The following is a 17,125-nucleotide window of genomic DNA, read 5'->3' on the forward strand; positions in this document are numbered from 1 at the left end:
TGCGTGGAGTGCCTCCCATGGGATAGTCCTTCACAAAATTCTCCAGTACTGGTCCTTCCCACAGGTCATAGTTCTTTAAGAACTGCTAAAGCATGGTTCCTTTCCACAGGCCATAGTTCTTCAAGAACTGCTCCAGCATAAGTCCTTTCTACATGGTGTAGTCTTTCAGGAACAGACAACTCCATCATGGGTCCTCCATGAGCTCACAGGTCTTCACAGGAAATCTGCTTCTGAATGTACTCCTTTCCACTTTCTGCCAGGAACTTGCTCCAGTATGAGCTCATAACAGGGTCAAAACTTCCTGGAGGGCACATCCACTTACTCCAACATGGGGACCTTCACAGGCTGCAGGATGGATATTTACTCCACTGTGGATCTCCACAGGTTGCAGAGGGACAACCCATATCACTATGGTCTTCATCACAGGCTGCAAAGGACTCTCTGCTCCAGCACCTGGAGCAGTTCCTCACTTTACTTTCTCTTCAGTCTTGCTGTCTGCAGAGTTGTTTCTCTCATATATTCTCACTCCTCTCTCTCAACTGCCGCTGTGCAGCATTTTGTACCCTTTTATAATTGTTATCACAGAGGTGCTATGACCATTACTGATTGCCTCAGCCCTGGCCAGCTGTAGGTCTGTCCTGGAGCTGGCTTTATCCAAACACTGGGAGTAGCTTCTGACATCTTTTCACAGAAGCCAGCCCCCACAGACCTCCCTGCTACCAAAACCTTGCCACATAAACCAAATACAGCACTAGAGTTGTGCCACTTGGCTTGTCTTCAGTCACATCCAGGCCACCATTACCTCTGATGGCCCTCAGGTACATCCATACTGTGGTGACTATGGATGTACTGTAGTGAGTAGGATGGAAAGTATTACCTTAGAGCCCATCATTCTCTGCTGTGCACTCAGTTTCCTTACTGAGAACTATAGTAGAGTCTGCTCATCCACAAGTAGATGGAATGTTCCAGCAATCATTTAGCTTAAACTCAAGCTCAAAATCTTGAGCATAGAACCACAGGCTCTAACAAAATTAAGTTAATAAGCTGCTCTCAGGTGTCTGTTTTGAGAAAAATATTAACTTAATCCTGTTGAAAGAAGCGTGAAGTATTTAAGCACATTCCCTAACAACATCAGGACACAATCATCTTTGCTGTCTTCTTCCTCAACAGGTAAACATTTCTCCATAGTCAATAGACTATGAATTTGACCTATAGAGAACTATAAAAAACAAATTATTTTGGAAAAGCAATTTTTTTTGTTAATTTCTCTGAAGAATGGAGATTTATTAAAATGGTTTTATCTGGTTTCTAGTGATCAAATTTTTTAAAAAATTTATCAGTAATACAAATAGATAAAGATAGAACTGATAACAGTGATAAATTTTTCAGTTTCTCAGAAACAGGGAAATAGTGTGATGAAAGATTCAGGGGAAAATGAGGATTAAATATATACTCCAACACTTAACACACATTTAAAGTAGTTAACTAGCCACTAGGGGCTGGCTGGTTTCAGCTCTCATGGAAAAGAAAAAGCATATTGGAAGGCTGACTTAAATTTGTTAAAAATCTTGTTACCTTGGGATAATTCCAGTGATTTCACAAAACAGAGCATTCTAACAATGTACACATATTTCAAAAGTTTTTAAAAGTTTCCTAGACAAAAAAATACATTAGATATTTGATATATCAACAATGTAAAATAAAATAATTAAAGCTGGCTGATGTTCTCATCACAAAAAAAAATCATAATGTAAACCTGAGTAGATTCAAAGTACAGAAACCATAAATAGAAAGCCTTGATATTGCTCTCCACACCTGACTTGAAGAATTTTAAATATCCTGATTCCTTTTATGAAACTAAAATCATTAATAGTTTCATTAGTGTATTAAAGCACTAAAAGATAAAAGCCTAAAATATTGATTGGTCAGAGTTTTATTTTTACTACCCTCCCATCCCATATTTCATCCTGTTTTGTACTTCTTTCACATTTAACCATATTTTGAATGCCTTAGCCTCAAAAATACTTGATGCCGAAACAATTCAAACCTGTGTAATCAAAGTTGCTGGTACATACTCCAAAAATCTTAAATCCACTTTTGATTTTTTTGTTTGGAAATCTGTTATAACTTCATTGCCTTGAAATGAGTGGCAAACCTGACAGTTATAAGTATTGATATCTACAACAGCTGTATGAGCAAATTATATTTTGAAGAGTATTTTATTTACAAATTTGAGATAAGAAGTTTAGTTTATCAGCTTTTTGAAATCCACACTAATCCTCAAGTATAAGTCTTTCAACGATTTTAAAATCACAGTGCAGAGGAAATGACAATGCTCTGTACTGTTAAGGAAAGATAATACTCTATATAAAGTCCTTTAAAAAATAAAATAAAACAAAACAGGTGAAAGATGTTTGCTTTCATGTAAAGGTAAATAGTAAAAAAGAACAAAGGAAGTCCCATTACCCGTGCTGGACTGACTCCAGTAGTGCTGGAAGTCAAGACTTCATGTTGTGAATCGATAATATTTTTAATCTTCAAATCCAAGTCTTGTACAACTTCCTCTACTGCCTGACAGAAAGGATCCCCATTGCTTCGGCCTTTTATCAAATGCATCCTCACTGTTGACAGAATTCGCCCCCCTGCAATTCTGAAAATAGGCACAGGGTCATCTCCACATTAATCTTGGCAGCACTTTAGTATACCTATTAGTGTTGAACATAGCCAGTCTTCACAGTTAATCAAAACTCTTCAGAGAACAGCTTTGATCTTTTAAATCAAACAGCAGAAGTATTGTCCAACATAACAGTTTGCTAAAAAAGATTATGAGGAAAGGTAATGAATTCAGCATTTAGTAATACTCTGAGCTGCAACACAAAACTAATTTATCCACTAAAGTTCAAAGAAAAGTACTTTCTTTAAACCTACAGTTACTGTTTTGTTCATAAGCTTGTTACATTAAGTTTAAACAAAATGTTTCCCTGGAACATGCATTCCAGTTTAATAGCCTATTATATTTGAGTCTTTTGTGCTTTATGAAAGGGCTTCAAAATACCGATCTGCTTTCTATTTTATTTAAATAGATAGTAATTAGACTAGATGGACATTGCTGTTTGCTATAAAGGCATACACTATTAATCTCTGGTTCATCAGCTAGAAAAAATGCCTACAGAAAACTTAGTCTAACTAGGAAATGTCCATGCAGTTTGACATAAAAAAAAATATATATATATATATAAATAATTGAATCTGGTTGACATAGAAGCTTTATTTTAACTTTTCTTATAGAGGGATAAGAAAGTTTATGTTTAGACTTCAATCTCATTTTGTGGTCCTGTACCTTGAACCATCCACATTGTACATATGCTAAAGTACTTTGAGAGTACATTTGGATTAGAACTACTAAATCTCTGCCCAGTGAAACTCTTGAGTGATTAGCAGTTACAGCCATCCATATGATGCTCCAATAGGCAGTACTGAGAGAACTACACCATGTCTTACTCTCTCTGACTTGCAAGATCCACATATTGTATAACAGGCTGCCACGCTGAGTATGTAAAAAACAACAACAAAAAAATCCATTCTTGAAGAATCACAAAAAAAAGCCAAAGATCTTGTGTCCAAAAAAATGCCTACAGGGACTGAGACTTGTGACAGTGAACCTGGTGTATGCAAAGAGGCAAATAAAAATCCAAGAATTCCACTGACTTTTTATAAGTGCATCTTTCCCTTCAGGGGCTGAAAGTGCTGCTCAAAATTAATTAAATAACTTAAAGCTTATAATGAGACTGAGCAAAGACCCAGCACAAGAATGGAAAATCCAAACATTGAGTGAATTGATCATTTTGCAATTATAATGTGTGGTAAGTAGGTGCAAAAGCCAAATGGAGCTATGGTGGTAAAAATCGCACATCATGAGGCACAAGATCTACAACTATAAATCAGATTAAGTAAATTAGCCAGAGGATCACAGATCTTACCTCAGAGATGATAAAAACTATGCTGAGGCAGCAAATGTCTTGACTACTTCAATGAAGATTTAATGAAAGACAGAATAAACCCCTTGAGTTAGTTAAAAGCTTAATAATTTTGTCCAGTACCTAGACAAACATTATGTGAATGACTGTTAGGTTTTACCATTGCTTGAGTTTGGGCAAGTGGAAAAAAATCATTACAAGAAACACGCAGCTCTCCATCACAATGCATCTCTTTCCAAGAGCTTTTTGAAGTTGCATGCTGTTCGGAAACTTCATCATCAATCCTCCAGTCTTCCCACAAGATGAACCCGTTATCTAGACCAACAAATTTCCCCTCACCTCACCAAGCAATTGTTTATCTTCTGTTTAACATGTTAATTATTTATAAACTTAATTATTTCCCCATGACATTTAGCCCTCAATTTCATTCTCTGTTTGTTTTCCTCAGCCTCTCCAGAGTGTGGTATATATTTTATTTTTAGTTCTAATTTATATTTTTTTTGTTTATTCCCACCCCTCTTACTTTTTAATGTACAGAATTATTTTCACCTTTGAATGCCAGCTGACAACACTTAAGAACAAAGAATGAAACAAAATAAAACCAAGAAGTGCAAAGGACTCATCCTTAAAAAAAAGAAAACCAACCTGATTCCTAGCAAAATATAAGTAGAACTCTCTGTTCAGAAAACACCATGAACTGAAATCAGAGACTGAGACAGCATTCAGGAGAAATATCAAACATCTTCTCTGCTCCTACAAGGCATGTATTTATTGCCAGTGTTTGAGAGAAGATCCTGTGCTTGTTGACCCTTCATTTGAGATTGTACAATCACATTTCATATCCTCAAAGTAACAGAATCACTGGGGTGATACTAGTGACTCAAAAAATTGAATTAAAACAAGTTTTATAAAGCCTAAGTATAATGTCAGGCAAAGCAGCAGGAGCAATTCTGTTCATTCAGAACTCCTGCTCTAAGAATTTCTCCTTTGCGGTCAATCTGCTTCATAATCTAGTACAATAATCTGCCCTTTTCAATTAACCTACAGTTTCCTTTTCCAGACTTTAAGAAACATTAGTTACTTCCCCGCAACATCTAATAATTGCATAGGATTGACAACCCTAAGAAAAGGTAGCCTGTTAAATCTCACCTTTAACAACAGAACTACTGAAATTTTACTTTTTTTAGGTTTATAGTCCAAATCAAAGCAGAAATGCAGCATATTGGGTGTAACCTAACATCAGTCTGTCTAGCTCAGACACTAGTAGTTTTGATTTAACTATGCCATGGACTGTACTAAATGACTCCATATTTGTTCACACCCCCTGAACTCTTGAGCTGCTTCTGGCACCAACAGTAGAATTTTTAGATAAATCTATGATGTTGTAAATCACAGCTCTGCCAAAGCCCCAAAGCAATGGCAATGGCTTTATTACTCCAGGTGACATAGCCAAGAATGACATAATGACTAATTTTTCAACCTCCTCCATGCTTACTGTATTCCTTCATGCTCCTGTCTACTTACCTTGCAAAGGATACCTTGGAATTTGAAATAAAAGTATATTTTGTACATATTAAGTTCTGAAGATGAATTTTAGAATGCTATTTGAGAGAACTTCCATCAAATGAAACTGTGTGTCTACATTCAAATAAAATATAAAATAAGTGAGTACAGCTAGGTAAGAATAGAAATTGAGTCAGAAGAAAACTAGTTTGTTTATATTGTTTCCTGTTAAAATACAGGGAGGGAATTGGTTCAGAAACCTTGCTGGTTTGGCTTATTCTGGCTGAACAACACTCCCATAAATAACTTAGAAAACCTGAAGTTAACTTGAAACTTTTTTGGCTTTTTTCCAAGTCAAAACCAAATATTTCCACACAATCCTCAGCTTTAAATTTTACAAAGTAAAGATTATTCAATTTACATTAGGTTTGCAGGCTTGGCTAAACAGGAAAACTTGTGCTTTGCAGAAATTTAAGCGCAATGTATTTATTTAACCGAAAGTTACCATGTGAAGTCTCTCTGCACACAGGTCAAGAACCAAGGATAATGGGTGGGAGTTGGGGGGAAGGAAAAAGATGCTGGTGTACCTCTGCTCCAAAAACCACAGTTCGGTTGCATTGTAAAGAGGTAAGAAGAGAGCACTGCTGAGATGCATATAGGAACTGTAGCCAATTCTCCCGATGCTTCTTGCCAAACTGCTTTATTTCCCTCAGCCCTAAACTGACACTTTCCAAAATAATATCCACAAATGAGAAAAATACTGCACTGAACCTAGAACTCCAAGACAAACAGGTGAAGGGATTGACTGAAGTTATCTTTGAAAGCCAGGTTTAGTCCTTTCTGTCTACAGATATCTTGAGCTTATCTACATCATGATAATTTCCACACATTTCCATAGATACACGTGTGTTTCTGGAAGAAAAGGTGTTATTATACACACAGCATTGGGCAGCAGTTAATATAATCATACCCTTAATTTAAATGTGATGCTCCATATGTAATTTTATTCCCTTTTATCTTTTCATTAAGAAAAAAAACAAACTGTGATAAAACTGTTTTTGCTTTATTTTTTTTGCCTCTACTACCCAATGCCAGCTAAGGATATTTGCTATTACAAGTAAAGTTCATTTAATCTCTTGTTCTCCCCATATTCCTTCTTGTTTTCCAACAAAGAGTTCCAGTCCCACATCAGATATACACAGGACTAGCTGGAGCAAAGCAAAGGAAAAGTTTATTCATGCTTCAACTAGAATCTATATAAACAGGCCAAGACATAAAATGCTGATCTAATGTGTGTAGAATGATACAGACAGTGTGCCAGAGCTTATGCCATTTTACACCAGGATATAACAAAATAAATTAATAAATTGTGAAGTTTGTTTTATTAATGTTTAATATATTTATAAAATATTAAATCCACCTCATTTGTGCTATTTTATGAATATTTCCAACCTTACTAGAGAAAGCCCTAGATAACAATGTCTAGCAGCTTCAAAACTGTAAAGGTGAAACTATAAATTAATTCAACAATAAATACAATAGTTCTATTTAATGCAATCAAATTAGTTACCCAAGCAAATCAAGATTCACTAGTAGGACTTCATCGTTAGTGGGGTTTAAAAAGATTAACCAAAAGCACGAAGATAAAAGGAAAATGTGGTAAAGGCACAAACTGGGTTTTGGGTGTTTGCTTGTAGATTGGGTTGTTTGGTTTTTTATTTGTTTGTTTTTCTGAAAGGACATCTTATGTCAGATTGCTCTTTTATAAGTTTATATGAGGTAGAAAATTAGTTGAACTTAAGTGAACTTTAAAATACTTGGCATTCTACTAGGAAAAAAAATCTATATGAATGGAATAAGGTTGAAAACTGTTATCCATTTTGCAGTTCCTAACAGCTAGAAGGGTAGTAAAGGTTTGTTTTGAATATGAAATTATTTGGGAAAGTCATATGAAAATGTTTACAGCAGCAGAAGTTAATTTTAGCTCTTCTTAATTCTGAAAGAGAAGCAAGAAACCAGACTGAGCTCAAGAATGAACTTTACACATTAAACAAATCAATGTCATTTATCTCCTACCCACAAAAGCAGGGACTGCTGGGTGGGGGGTGAGAGGGAAATGTGATCACACAGAAACTGTGTTCAGGTAGGATTCATCTCACCTGTCTTGTAGCCAGAGAAAAACATATCTACAGGAATAGAATTAAACACATACTAAAATTGCCTTATTTGCATCAGTGCTTCTAAAAGGATTAAAAAAAAAAAAATAGTGCACAGTAAAACTCTACCTGTTAACTAGTTATTGTATAAATCATATCTTCTGTCACTGGTTGTTTCTACTAAAAATGTTCTCAGATCTTATGCCCATTTGTAGGCTTTGGCCTTACATCATGTGTCCCAGTCCTATCTATTTCCGTCTCATTTTACTTATCAAACCCTCTTTTCTTATGTTGAGGTAACTGATTTACAAGAAACTAATTGCATGTCCTGTCTATTTTGTTTCTGAGTTTACCACTTAAACAAGCTCCTCTGCTCTGCTAACAACTAAATGACATTGGTAAGACCTCTTCTTCCTGAACTGGGGCCTCCGTGTGCAAAGTTAATATGATGCAGAAGCACTTTATTTTCTGGAAACACATCTTTTATGGAAAAAACTAAAGCAGCATACAAAGAAGAAAACAAAAAAGAAGTTGAGGACATGGACAACATTCAAAACCTGATAAAAAACAGAACAGAATCCTGAGGCCTATTCCAAGAAAAGAAAAGGATACATCAAAATTCTATTATACTAAGGTCAAAAATTTTATTCATTCATTTCAACTTCTCTGACAGAGGTGAAAAACAGATAACAAATATATAGCTATCTAACTTAGGCATTGGGAACAAACACCTTAGAACAGATTACAAACAAATAGCAGTCATGGGGTGGAAGGAGATCACAGTCTTTTCCTCTCTTATTGATTTAGGAAGCTGCTTTATAACTTGTTAAGAACTGAACAGTTATTTAATTTTTTTTTTTTCCATTTAGAACTATATGAAGAAAGTAGCAATCTAATTCTATTCTCAAGTGCAAAGATCGGTTAAGTCAACTAGAGCTTCAACTACCCAGATAGAAGAGTGGAACAGAATTTATCTAAGAAACAATACAAAATACAAATGCTCTTAGAGCAGTAACTATGCCTTTAAAGCAAACACGATGCTTTTTTCTAATTATGTTATATGCATAATTTTTTTTTAATATTAGCAGTTCACATTAATCCAGATTTTAAAATTTCAACAATAAAATTGTATCAGTCAACATCTCTAGATTTAAATAAAGAAAAAAGTAGCTATACCAAAACATTTATAAGTATTCAAAAATTCTACCTCAAACAATGGACACATGACTCATTACCCTAATTCTTTAAACCATGTAGAACTAAATGTCAGATGAAGACCCTACCTATGCCCCTCAGAGTTTTACCATTTATTAGATCCACAATAGAAGCGTAGCAAATAAAGAATCCTGTTGCAAAGTATTTTTCCATGTTGCTGCTGCAACTTTTGCTGTATTGTCAAAAATTTCTATCTTTTAGCTTGGTGGAAGAAACTACCATGACTCTTCCTCAGGAAGTGTCACCATCTGAAAGATCTGATACCTTCCCAATAACCTACTGCAAAAACCAAACTTGGTGTTCTATCAGCTCTCTTCTTTTTAATTAAGGTATTATATTTGAATTTCAATATCTAGGACACAATGGTCAGTGCACTCTCCAGCAGTAGCTCAAACTAGGAAGGAAGGGGACTGCAAAGTACAGAAAACAATTGAATCACATACATGGAGCACTTAAGATATTATGCTTCAACTGTGATGTCTTAAGTCAAAGTTACCCACAGAAGAACAGGTTTTTCAACCAGCTATTTTAATGCAAGTTCACTTTAAACCATGATTAAGTTTTTCTTAAAAATTATTTATTTCTACATTTTAAAAGATTCTCAACATGAAGTTTAAATTAAGACAAATCAGATTAAAGTCTATCAGTGTTTCCATTATAAAGCTAAAAGTGTGGGCAAAGCAGATAATTTACTTCAAAATTATGTTAAAGCACATTAGTCTGAGAAGGCAAGCATTTTCATGGGAAATTTTTTAAGAATCTGGTTTAAACCTAATTTTTTTCCTTATTAAATCATTATTTTCTTACATAAGTCTTTCTGATAATTTCCCTTTTATTCAAAATTCAAGAACATTTTAAATTAAGTCACAACCACAATGTTTGTTATCATGGTAGAATGGTAATAGAGTCCTAATTTGGGGTCTTTCTACATAATTAGTAGCATTCACTGTAAATATTTAAACACTAGAACATTTCTCACTTCAATAATGTTATGGGTTGAAAAACCAAGCTTAGAGTCTAAATTCTAAGTATTTTACTGATAAACAGCACATTGAAAATACTCTACAACAGTGTAAAGAGATTTGCCCCAGTAAAACACAATGATACAAGTTAGAAGAAATATAAGCTCCTTGCAGTTATAGAACTACAACTTCCTTTCAATAACAAAGACATGGTGGGACAGCCTGATAGCTGGAGTGCTGCAAAGGATGAATGCAACAAGCTCTTCAGGAAAGGTGGGAGAATACCCTTTTTATATGTAGGAGCAGCTCAGAGGTGTAGAGGAGCACTTCCATTGGACAGACAAGAGGCCCTTTGAGAGCTTGTGAATCAGGGTCAAAGTTTGTTACAGATAACACACTTAAGGAAAAGGGCAAAGTATTCTTAAAGCAGTTCTCTGCAGGCTCCGTCACAGACCCTGGTTCTTACAGGGCACCTTACCATCACCCACCACCACCCCTCCCATCTTATAGAAACACATGGGGGGGCTTACACATAGCTGGGTCTGCTAATCACTAGCAAGAATTGGTATGGGATGTGGACAAAAAGATATAGTAGCTTTGGCTGTAGCAGTCATGAAGTAGTGGAACTCAAGATCCTAGGGAAGTGAGGAAAGCAAGTACTGGAGTATAGACTGTGACCTTAGGAGAGCAGATTTCAGCTTATTCAGTGAATGGGAGCACACGTGAGAAAGTTCTATAAGCAGAGATACCTAAAAAGATGGGAGGAGTGGGCTGGCAGAAACCATAATAATTTCAACATGACATGAAAAGACTGGAAAGGCGTAACCTCTTGCAGTGATACAGGCTGGAGAGCAGTCCTGTGTAAAAGAACCTGGGAGTCCTGATGCATGATCAGCAAGCTAACTGTGAGCCAGGAGTGTGCCTTGGCAGCAAAGACAGCCAACAGTATCCTTGGCTGCATCAACAGTAGTGTAGCCAGTAGTCTGAGGAATGTGATTATGCCTCTCTAATCAGCACTCGTTGGACCAAATTTAAAATACTGCATCCAGTTTTGGGCCCCCCAGTCCAGGAAAGACACTGATGAACTGGAGCAAGTTCAACAGAGGGCTGCCAAGATGGTTGGGGCAGCATGCCCTCTGAGAGGCAGCTAAGGGAACAGCTTGTTCAACCAGGAGAAGAGAAGGCTTCAGGGGGATCTACTAACAGCTTTCCAATATCTACAAGGAAGTAAGCAAGAAGATGGAGTCAGGCTCCTCATGTTGGCAGTTAGTGGAAGGAAAAGAAGCAAGAGAGGTCCCAACCTGATATAATTAAAAAAAAAAAAAAGCTTTTCATCATGAGGACACTCAAGTAGTGGAACAGGATGCCAAGAAAAAGATTGAAAACCTCCAAGGATAGAGACTGCACAAAGCTTGACTGGATAAAGCCCTCATTAACCTAGGCTGACTCCATAACTGACTCTACTTTGAGCAGAATGTTGGACCAAAAACTTCCTTATGTTCCTTCCAGCCTGAATTATTCTATGATCCTAAGTTTACGGAGGGCTATAGATACTGTTTTGTACATGCTTGCACAACTTTCCGGCAACTTTTAGAACACAAAACGCCAGGGCTACATGAACACTATCCAATTAACTCAAACAGTCAGCACAAGACCAGATACAGACTCATATGCTTTCTCTCCCAAAATACTACCGCATCTCCAGATGTAATCACAGCTTCTCAAACACAACGCAAAAGATTAATACCATTTTCCCTGTCAAGGGAAAGCTCAATGCACTTATCCACATGCATGATCAAGTCAGACGTATAAATTGTACAACTGACTGTGGAAGACTGCTCGTAGACCTGAAACGAAGACCCAGGCCACAGCATCACGCTAGTTCGAGTGTGTTGAACGGAACAATCCAGCTAACGTCACATTTAAACAGCTCCTAATGTGAGCTGTGCAATAGTGTCACCTAGTGGTCACCGCTCACAGCGGAGTAAGGGCCCAGCTCAAGAACATTTACTGCCTATCTACCAACTTTGCTACTCCACCAAATCAGCAGGGACTTTTAAAGTACAGATGCATAAACACACGAATTTATATGAACCAGAAAGTGCAGTTACCAATAAGGCAAATGCCTTTCCAACCGTTTGCGTTTAAATCACACGCACACCTTTCACACACTTGAAAAGAGTCTTTCCAGAAACAGAATCAGTTCTTTCTAGATGCAAGAAGCATTGTCTGGCCTTAAAGAACGGGATGTCCAGAATGATGGATTAGTACTGCACATTTTCACTTATACCAATAGAAAAGAGTTTCCAGATCCTTAGGTTTATAGTAATCATCCACTTCACTGACAAATACAACATTGGTGTTTCTTATCAAGAAACAGTCCCACAAAGCAGAACATACAAGCTCTCTATTTACTGCATAAATATTGTCCAAGTCTTAGAAGTACAAAATCTGTAAATAGTTTGTGTCAGAAGTTTTACAGAATCCCCAGATTGTCAAGAATCTGTAGCATGAACATTCTTTAGAGTTTAGTGATTTCTTCTAATCTTGGATAGCTGAAGAACGCAAAGAGGCAAACTTGAACTATTTCAAAATACCACCAAGTTGTAAGAATGCTCATTCTGCTCATTGAATACACCATGAAACTACCAAATTCATTATATCTTTCCATTTCTCCTGCTATCATGTCTGCTTCCACTTAGTGCCATTTTTGAATCAAACAATCATAGTTTCATTAAATTTCCACTGTTTGACAGGCTTTCTCATCTACTGTTGACTTTCTTAGCTAAATGACTTGGGGATGAGGGACACATTTTTGTTTTTCTCCATAGGTTGAACAGATGTTTGGCTGCACCTTATCTCCTACTATGTTCAAGATACTCTTAAGGACATTCCATCCTTGCCCAACATCTTCAATTCAGCTTCTAGGTTTCCAAAGCAAAGGAACTTGACTCAATCACGTGAAGAAAGCCTCTTTTCAACTTGTGTTCCACAGTGAACAGCTATTTATTTGGATACTTTGTATTTTATGCAAGTTCAAGTTTCATAAGCTCTTTGCTGTAATAAGCTGAAACTGAAACAACAAACTTCTAATCCTTAAGTAAACAACCAAAAATACTGCATTTTTCTTGTGGCATAGCAAATACTGAGACCTGCAGCTGGGCTGATCTCTAGATCAGAGGAACAGCAATGCCACAGATATTGTTGTCCAGTTTGCTCTTAGATTTGTCAGCAGGCTTCTGAAGACTATGTAACTGAAACTCTTTCTGCATTGTTCTTCTTTTTTCTCCCCTCTGCTCTTTAGACTGCAATACTGACAGAAGTAGAGAAATTTCCTGCCTAAAACTGGAATTCACAATGACTGTCACATCACAAGCAGGCATACAGAAATCCCTCCCTCGTATGGCTTACCAAACACTTAAAAAAAAAAAAACTATCTTTTTGTTCTCAGATGTTGTGACCCTTACAGTTTCTAAGCTGTATACTAGTCCTGTATTTGAGAACTTCAGCATACTAATGAAGACTCTTTCAAAGACAGACAACTGTTTTTCTTTTTATATTTCTATAAGCACTGAGCTACTATATAGATACATGTAGAAAAACAATAGTAGAATTTTACATTACAAAGTTGTAAAGCCTATACAGAGTATAAGAGATACTAGAAATACTACTATACATATAGCTTTCATTCTTGGGTAGTGATGCAACCAACGACACCTACACGTATACATGCAACCTAATGAACATGCCAGAATCCGACATTAAATTTACATCCCAGAATAAATGGGATAGCAAGTACAGCAGAGAAAGCAAAAGAATAAATAGCTGAATGCTGAACGCTCAAAAGAATTTCCAAGCTCTAGAGAATTCTCCCAATTAGAAATTCATAGCATTTCTCAAGTCTTAAACAGAGGGGTAATTAACATGTAGCAACTTTTGTTACTCTTTGCTGAACTATATATACCTAAAAAGTGGTCTTTCCACTCTAAACAGTAAGTTCATGCACATAAATGTTTTCCCATTTCTCATTTTGATCGATGTACAGTGCCAGACATGATTTAAATAAAGAATAAAAAGCATACATTAGATGTTGGGTCAAAAGTTTTCCTTAATCACCAGCACAGACAGCATGTCTCTGGCATCCAGTATGTTGAAGTGAAACACCAAAGAAGCAGAATTAAAAAGTAAAGCAAAAACTGCAAAACAACTTTAGAAATAATTCCCACTTCCAGCTTCAATGCAATCTGAACAGTAATTTAAATAACGCTTATGGTTTGCTTAAAACATTTTGTTTTCAAGTGCGTGGATTAGATGATTTGCTAAAGTTTCGTATAGAAAAATTACTAGTTATAAACAAAAGTTTTACTAACTTCTATAATGCTTAAGAAAATTGCTTTTCTCCCTCTACTAATGCTAGCACTTACCCATTCAAATTCTCATGCTACACTTACACCTCTAATTGATCTCATGTTTATAAGCCTGCCCAAAAGACTAGTTTCAGTTCTTCAAAAATATTCAAAATCAGTGACTTCACCAGAGCCATCCAGAGAAACAATTCTTGTACTTTTCTTATATAGTTAAGAAAAGAAAGGCCAAATAACCAGTGTCAACATCTGTCAGCAACAATAAAGACCCCTTTATATAACAGTATAGACAATGCAATGACCAAAAGGAACTCATTAATGAGCAAGAAGTAAAGCACATATCAGTTTATGTACTTACCATACCCACAAAACTAAAACTTCAGAAGTTTATTTACAACTAGGAAACTAACCAAATTAGCCATACACACATTACTTCGATAAAAATCGAATACAAAGAATAACCTCAAATCCATAAACTTACCTCTTTTTTTAAAATATTTTCCTTTTCTAATAAAGCTTAATTCTTAAACATTTATTCAATCAGTAAATTAACATATTTTCCTTCAGTTCTCCTCCTTGAGACACATACACAATGAAAAAAGAGAGGTGGTCAATAAGAAAAAAATGTAACAGAAATTCTATTACCTTGGATTTAAGATTTCACCAACAACTTCTTGCAGCTTGTCAATAAAATTAACAAGGTTTGAAAGCCCTTTAACATGGACTTTTAAAGGATCAAATAATGAAGATGCACAGCCTCGTCCTCCAAGTTCTACAGTTCTGATAAATGATGTTGCCATCTATTAGGAGAAATATTTGGGAATATGAAACTATAGACATACACAAAATGTACACATGTCTAATAGAGCCTGTCCTACAGATCTGCAAACAGTGTACAACAGCTGGTTCATAGCAGAAATAATTTAACCGAAATCAATAGAATACCTCTTAAAGGCAAGCTTTGTACATATTACCATAAATATTTGCAAGGCCAATAATTAAACAGTGAAGCAATATTTAAAAAAAAAAAAAACACACCAACAACATAAGCCAAAACGAAAGACCCAGCTAATTTGATATTTACATTGGTCTTTTGACAGCTTAGAAAAAGTTTTATTAACACAGTTTATAGAATTTTTGTTGTTATTGCTGTTGTTTAAATGTTCATGTTGACCTCACAAAAGTTAGTTGTTATATTCAGAGGGCTGCCTATGACCCAGGAACAACTTCAGCATACACATGTAAAAGTTGACTTCAATAGTATATTTCTTTTCAGAGGTGCAAGTAAAAATAATGCATACTCAAAGCTTCTGAAAAATTATGACAGTTAAGGCTGCTGTCATCACAGGTACCCAATTCTGAAAGTTTCTGTATATTTCTATATGCTATAAAGACACTGAAAACAAGGTAAGTCCCCAAAGCAGCATGCCTTAAAGGAAAACCCCTCAACTTAAGACAACAGTCAGAATAAAAGGCTTAGGAATTCTCCAGAAAGGTGAAAGTAAAGATAACACACTTGACAGAGATGCAGTAATATTAATTCTACATATAAATTTTCATTTCACACTATACAGCTAAATCATAAAACTCTTAAGACTGGAAAGACTACAACTGGAATTACTCTAGCAAAGAGTAAACCTGCCACTATTCCTGCCTTTGTTCTAAAGACTTCCTGTGGATCAAGTACAGTTCATAGGACCTTGGCTTCCCAATGGAAAAATATTCTGGTTTTGCAAAATTTCTACAAGACACAGATGCCAGAAAAGAAGACTTCTTCACATGGTAGAAAAGTTTCCTCTCTGGCATCTGTGCCTTTAAGAATTAAACGAGCGGGAATGTCCCATATAAATCACATCTTGAAGAGTGCCTCAAGACTGATCAAGCTGCGAATGACTGGAAAGCATTACCCGCCTCAAATTCTGAGTCAAAGCTGAAAAAATGGCAATACTGCCCTTTCAAATTTTGGCCTCTGATCTAGTATACATGTCAAAAGAAGGTTTTGTCACCAGGTTGACCTAGGAAGAGCAATTTGTACACAGAAATAGTTTATGTTCCAGATGTCTCAAGGTTAACAAATGCAGAAAAATGCCGGTTTACTATTTAATTGAAATACTTACAGAACTTTAAAACTGCAACACATTGTAATGGATTGTTAGTGGCTTGGATTTCTTAATATTCATACTGCTTTGTGATATTTATTTAACCAAGCCTCATTGCTGTATTGGGTTTGTGTGGCAAGGGTAGTTTTTTTGGAGAGGGGAGGCTACAGAGATGAGTTCTATGAGAAGCTGCTAGGAACTTCCCCTATGTCCAACAGAGCAAATGGCAGCTGGCTCCAAGATGGACCCACCACTGGCCAAGGCCAAGCCCATAAGTGGCAGTGGTAGCACTTCCGTGATAACATATTTAAGAAGGGGAAAAACCTGCTGTGTAGCAGTAGCCAGGAAATAGGATTGAGAGTGTGTGAGATAAACAACTCTGCAGACACCCAGGTCAGTGAAGATGGAGAGGGAATCCAATGCTCCATGTGCTGGAACAGAGATTCCCCTGTAGCCCATGATGCAGACTATGCTGAAGCAGGCTGCTCCCTGCAGCCCATGGAGGTTAACATTGGAGCAGGTATCCACCCACAGACCATGATGCACTCCACACCAGAGCAGGTGGATGCCCAAAAGGAGGCTGTGATCCCATGGGAAGCCCATGATGGAGCAGGCTTCTGGGAGGACCTGTGAACCCCTGGAGAAAGGTGCCCATGCTAGAGCACATTGCTAGCAGAACTTGTGACCCCATGGGGGACCACTACAAAGCAGTCTGTTCCTGCAAGACTACACTCCATTAAAGGGCCCACACTGGAGTGGCTCATGAAGAACTGCAGCCCATGGGAAGGACTCAAACTGGAGAAGTTCATGGAGGACTGTCTCTCCGGGAAGGGAGCCGACACTGGAGCA

The 17,125-nt window shown here is 36.6% G+C and overlaps 1 protein-coding gene across 1 annotated transcript in view; it reads right to left on the minus strand.

Annotated features, from left to right (window-relative positions):
* Positions 1-17,125, minus strand: part of PARPBP (PARP1 binding protein) — a 48,850-nt gene that overhangs the window by 18,239 nt on the left and 13,486 nt on the right. The window contains exons 5-6 of the mRNA XM_008938337.1: positions 14,823-14,977; positions 2,467-2,650 (exon numbers count right to left, since the gene is read on the minus strand). Of these exons, the coding sequence (XP_008936585.1) occupies positions 2,467-2,650; positions 14,823-14,977 (339 nt within the window). The remainder of the gene's footprint in view (positions 1-2,466; positions 2,651-14,822; positions 14,978-17,125) is intronic.

This window comes from Merops nubicus, unplaced genomic scaffold (assembly GCF_000691845.1).
Source record: "Merops nubicus isolate BGI_N331 unplaced genomic scaffold, ASM69184v1 scaffold14134, whole genome shotgun sequence".
Taxonomy (NCBI): Eukaryota; Metazoa; Chordata; class Aves; order Coraciiformes; family Meropidae; genus Merops; species Merops nubicus.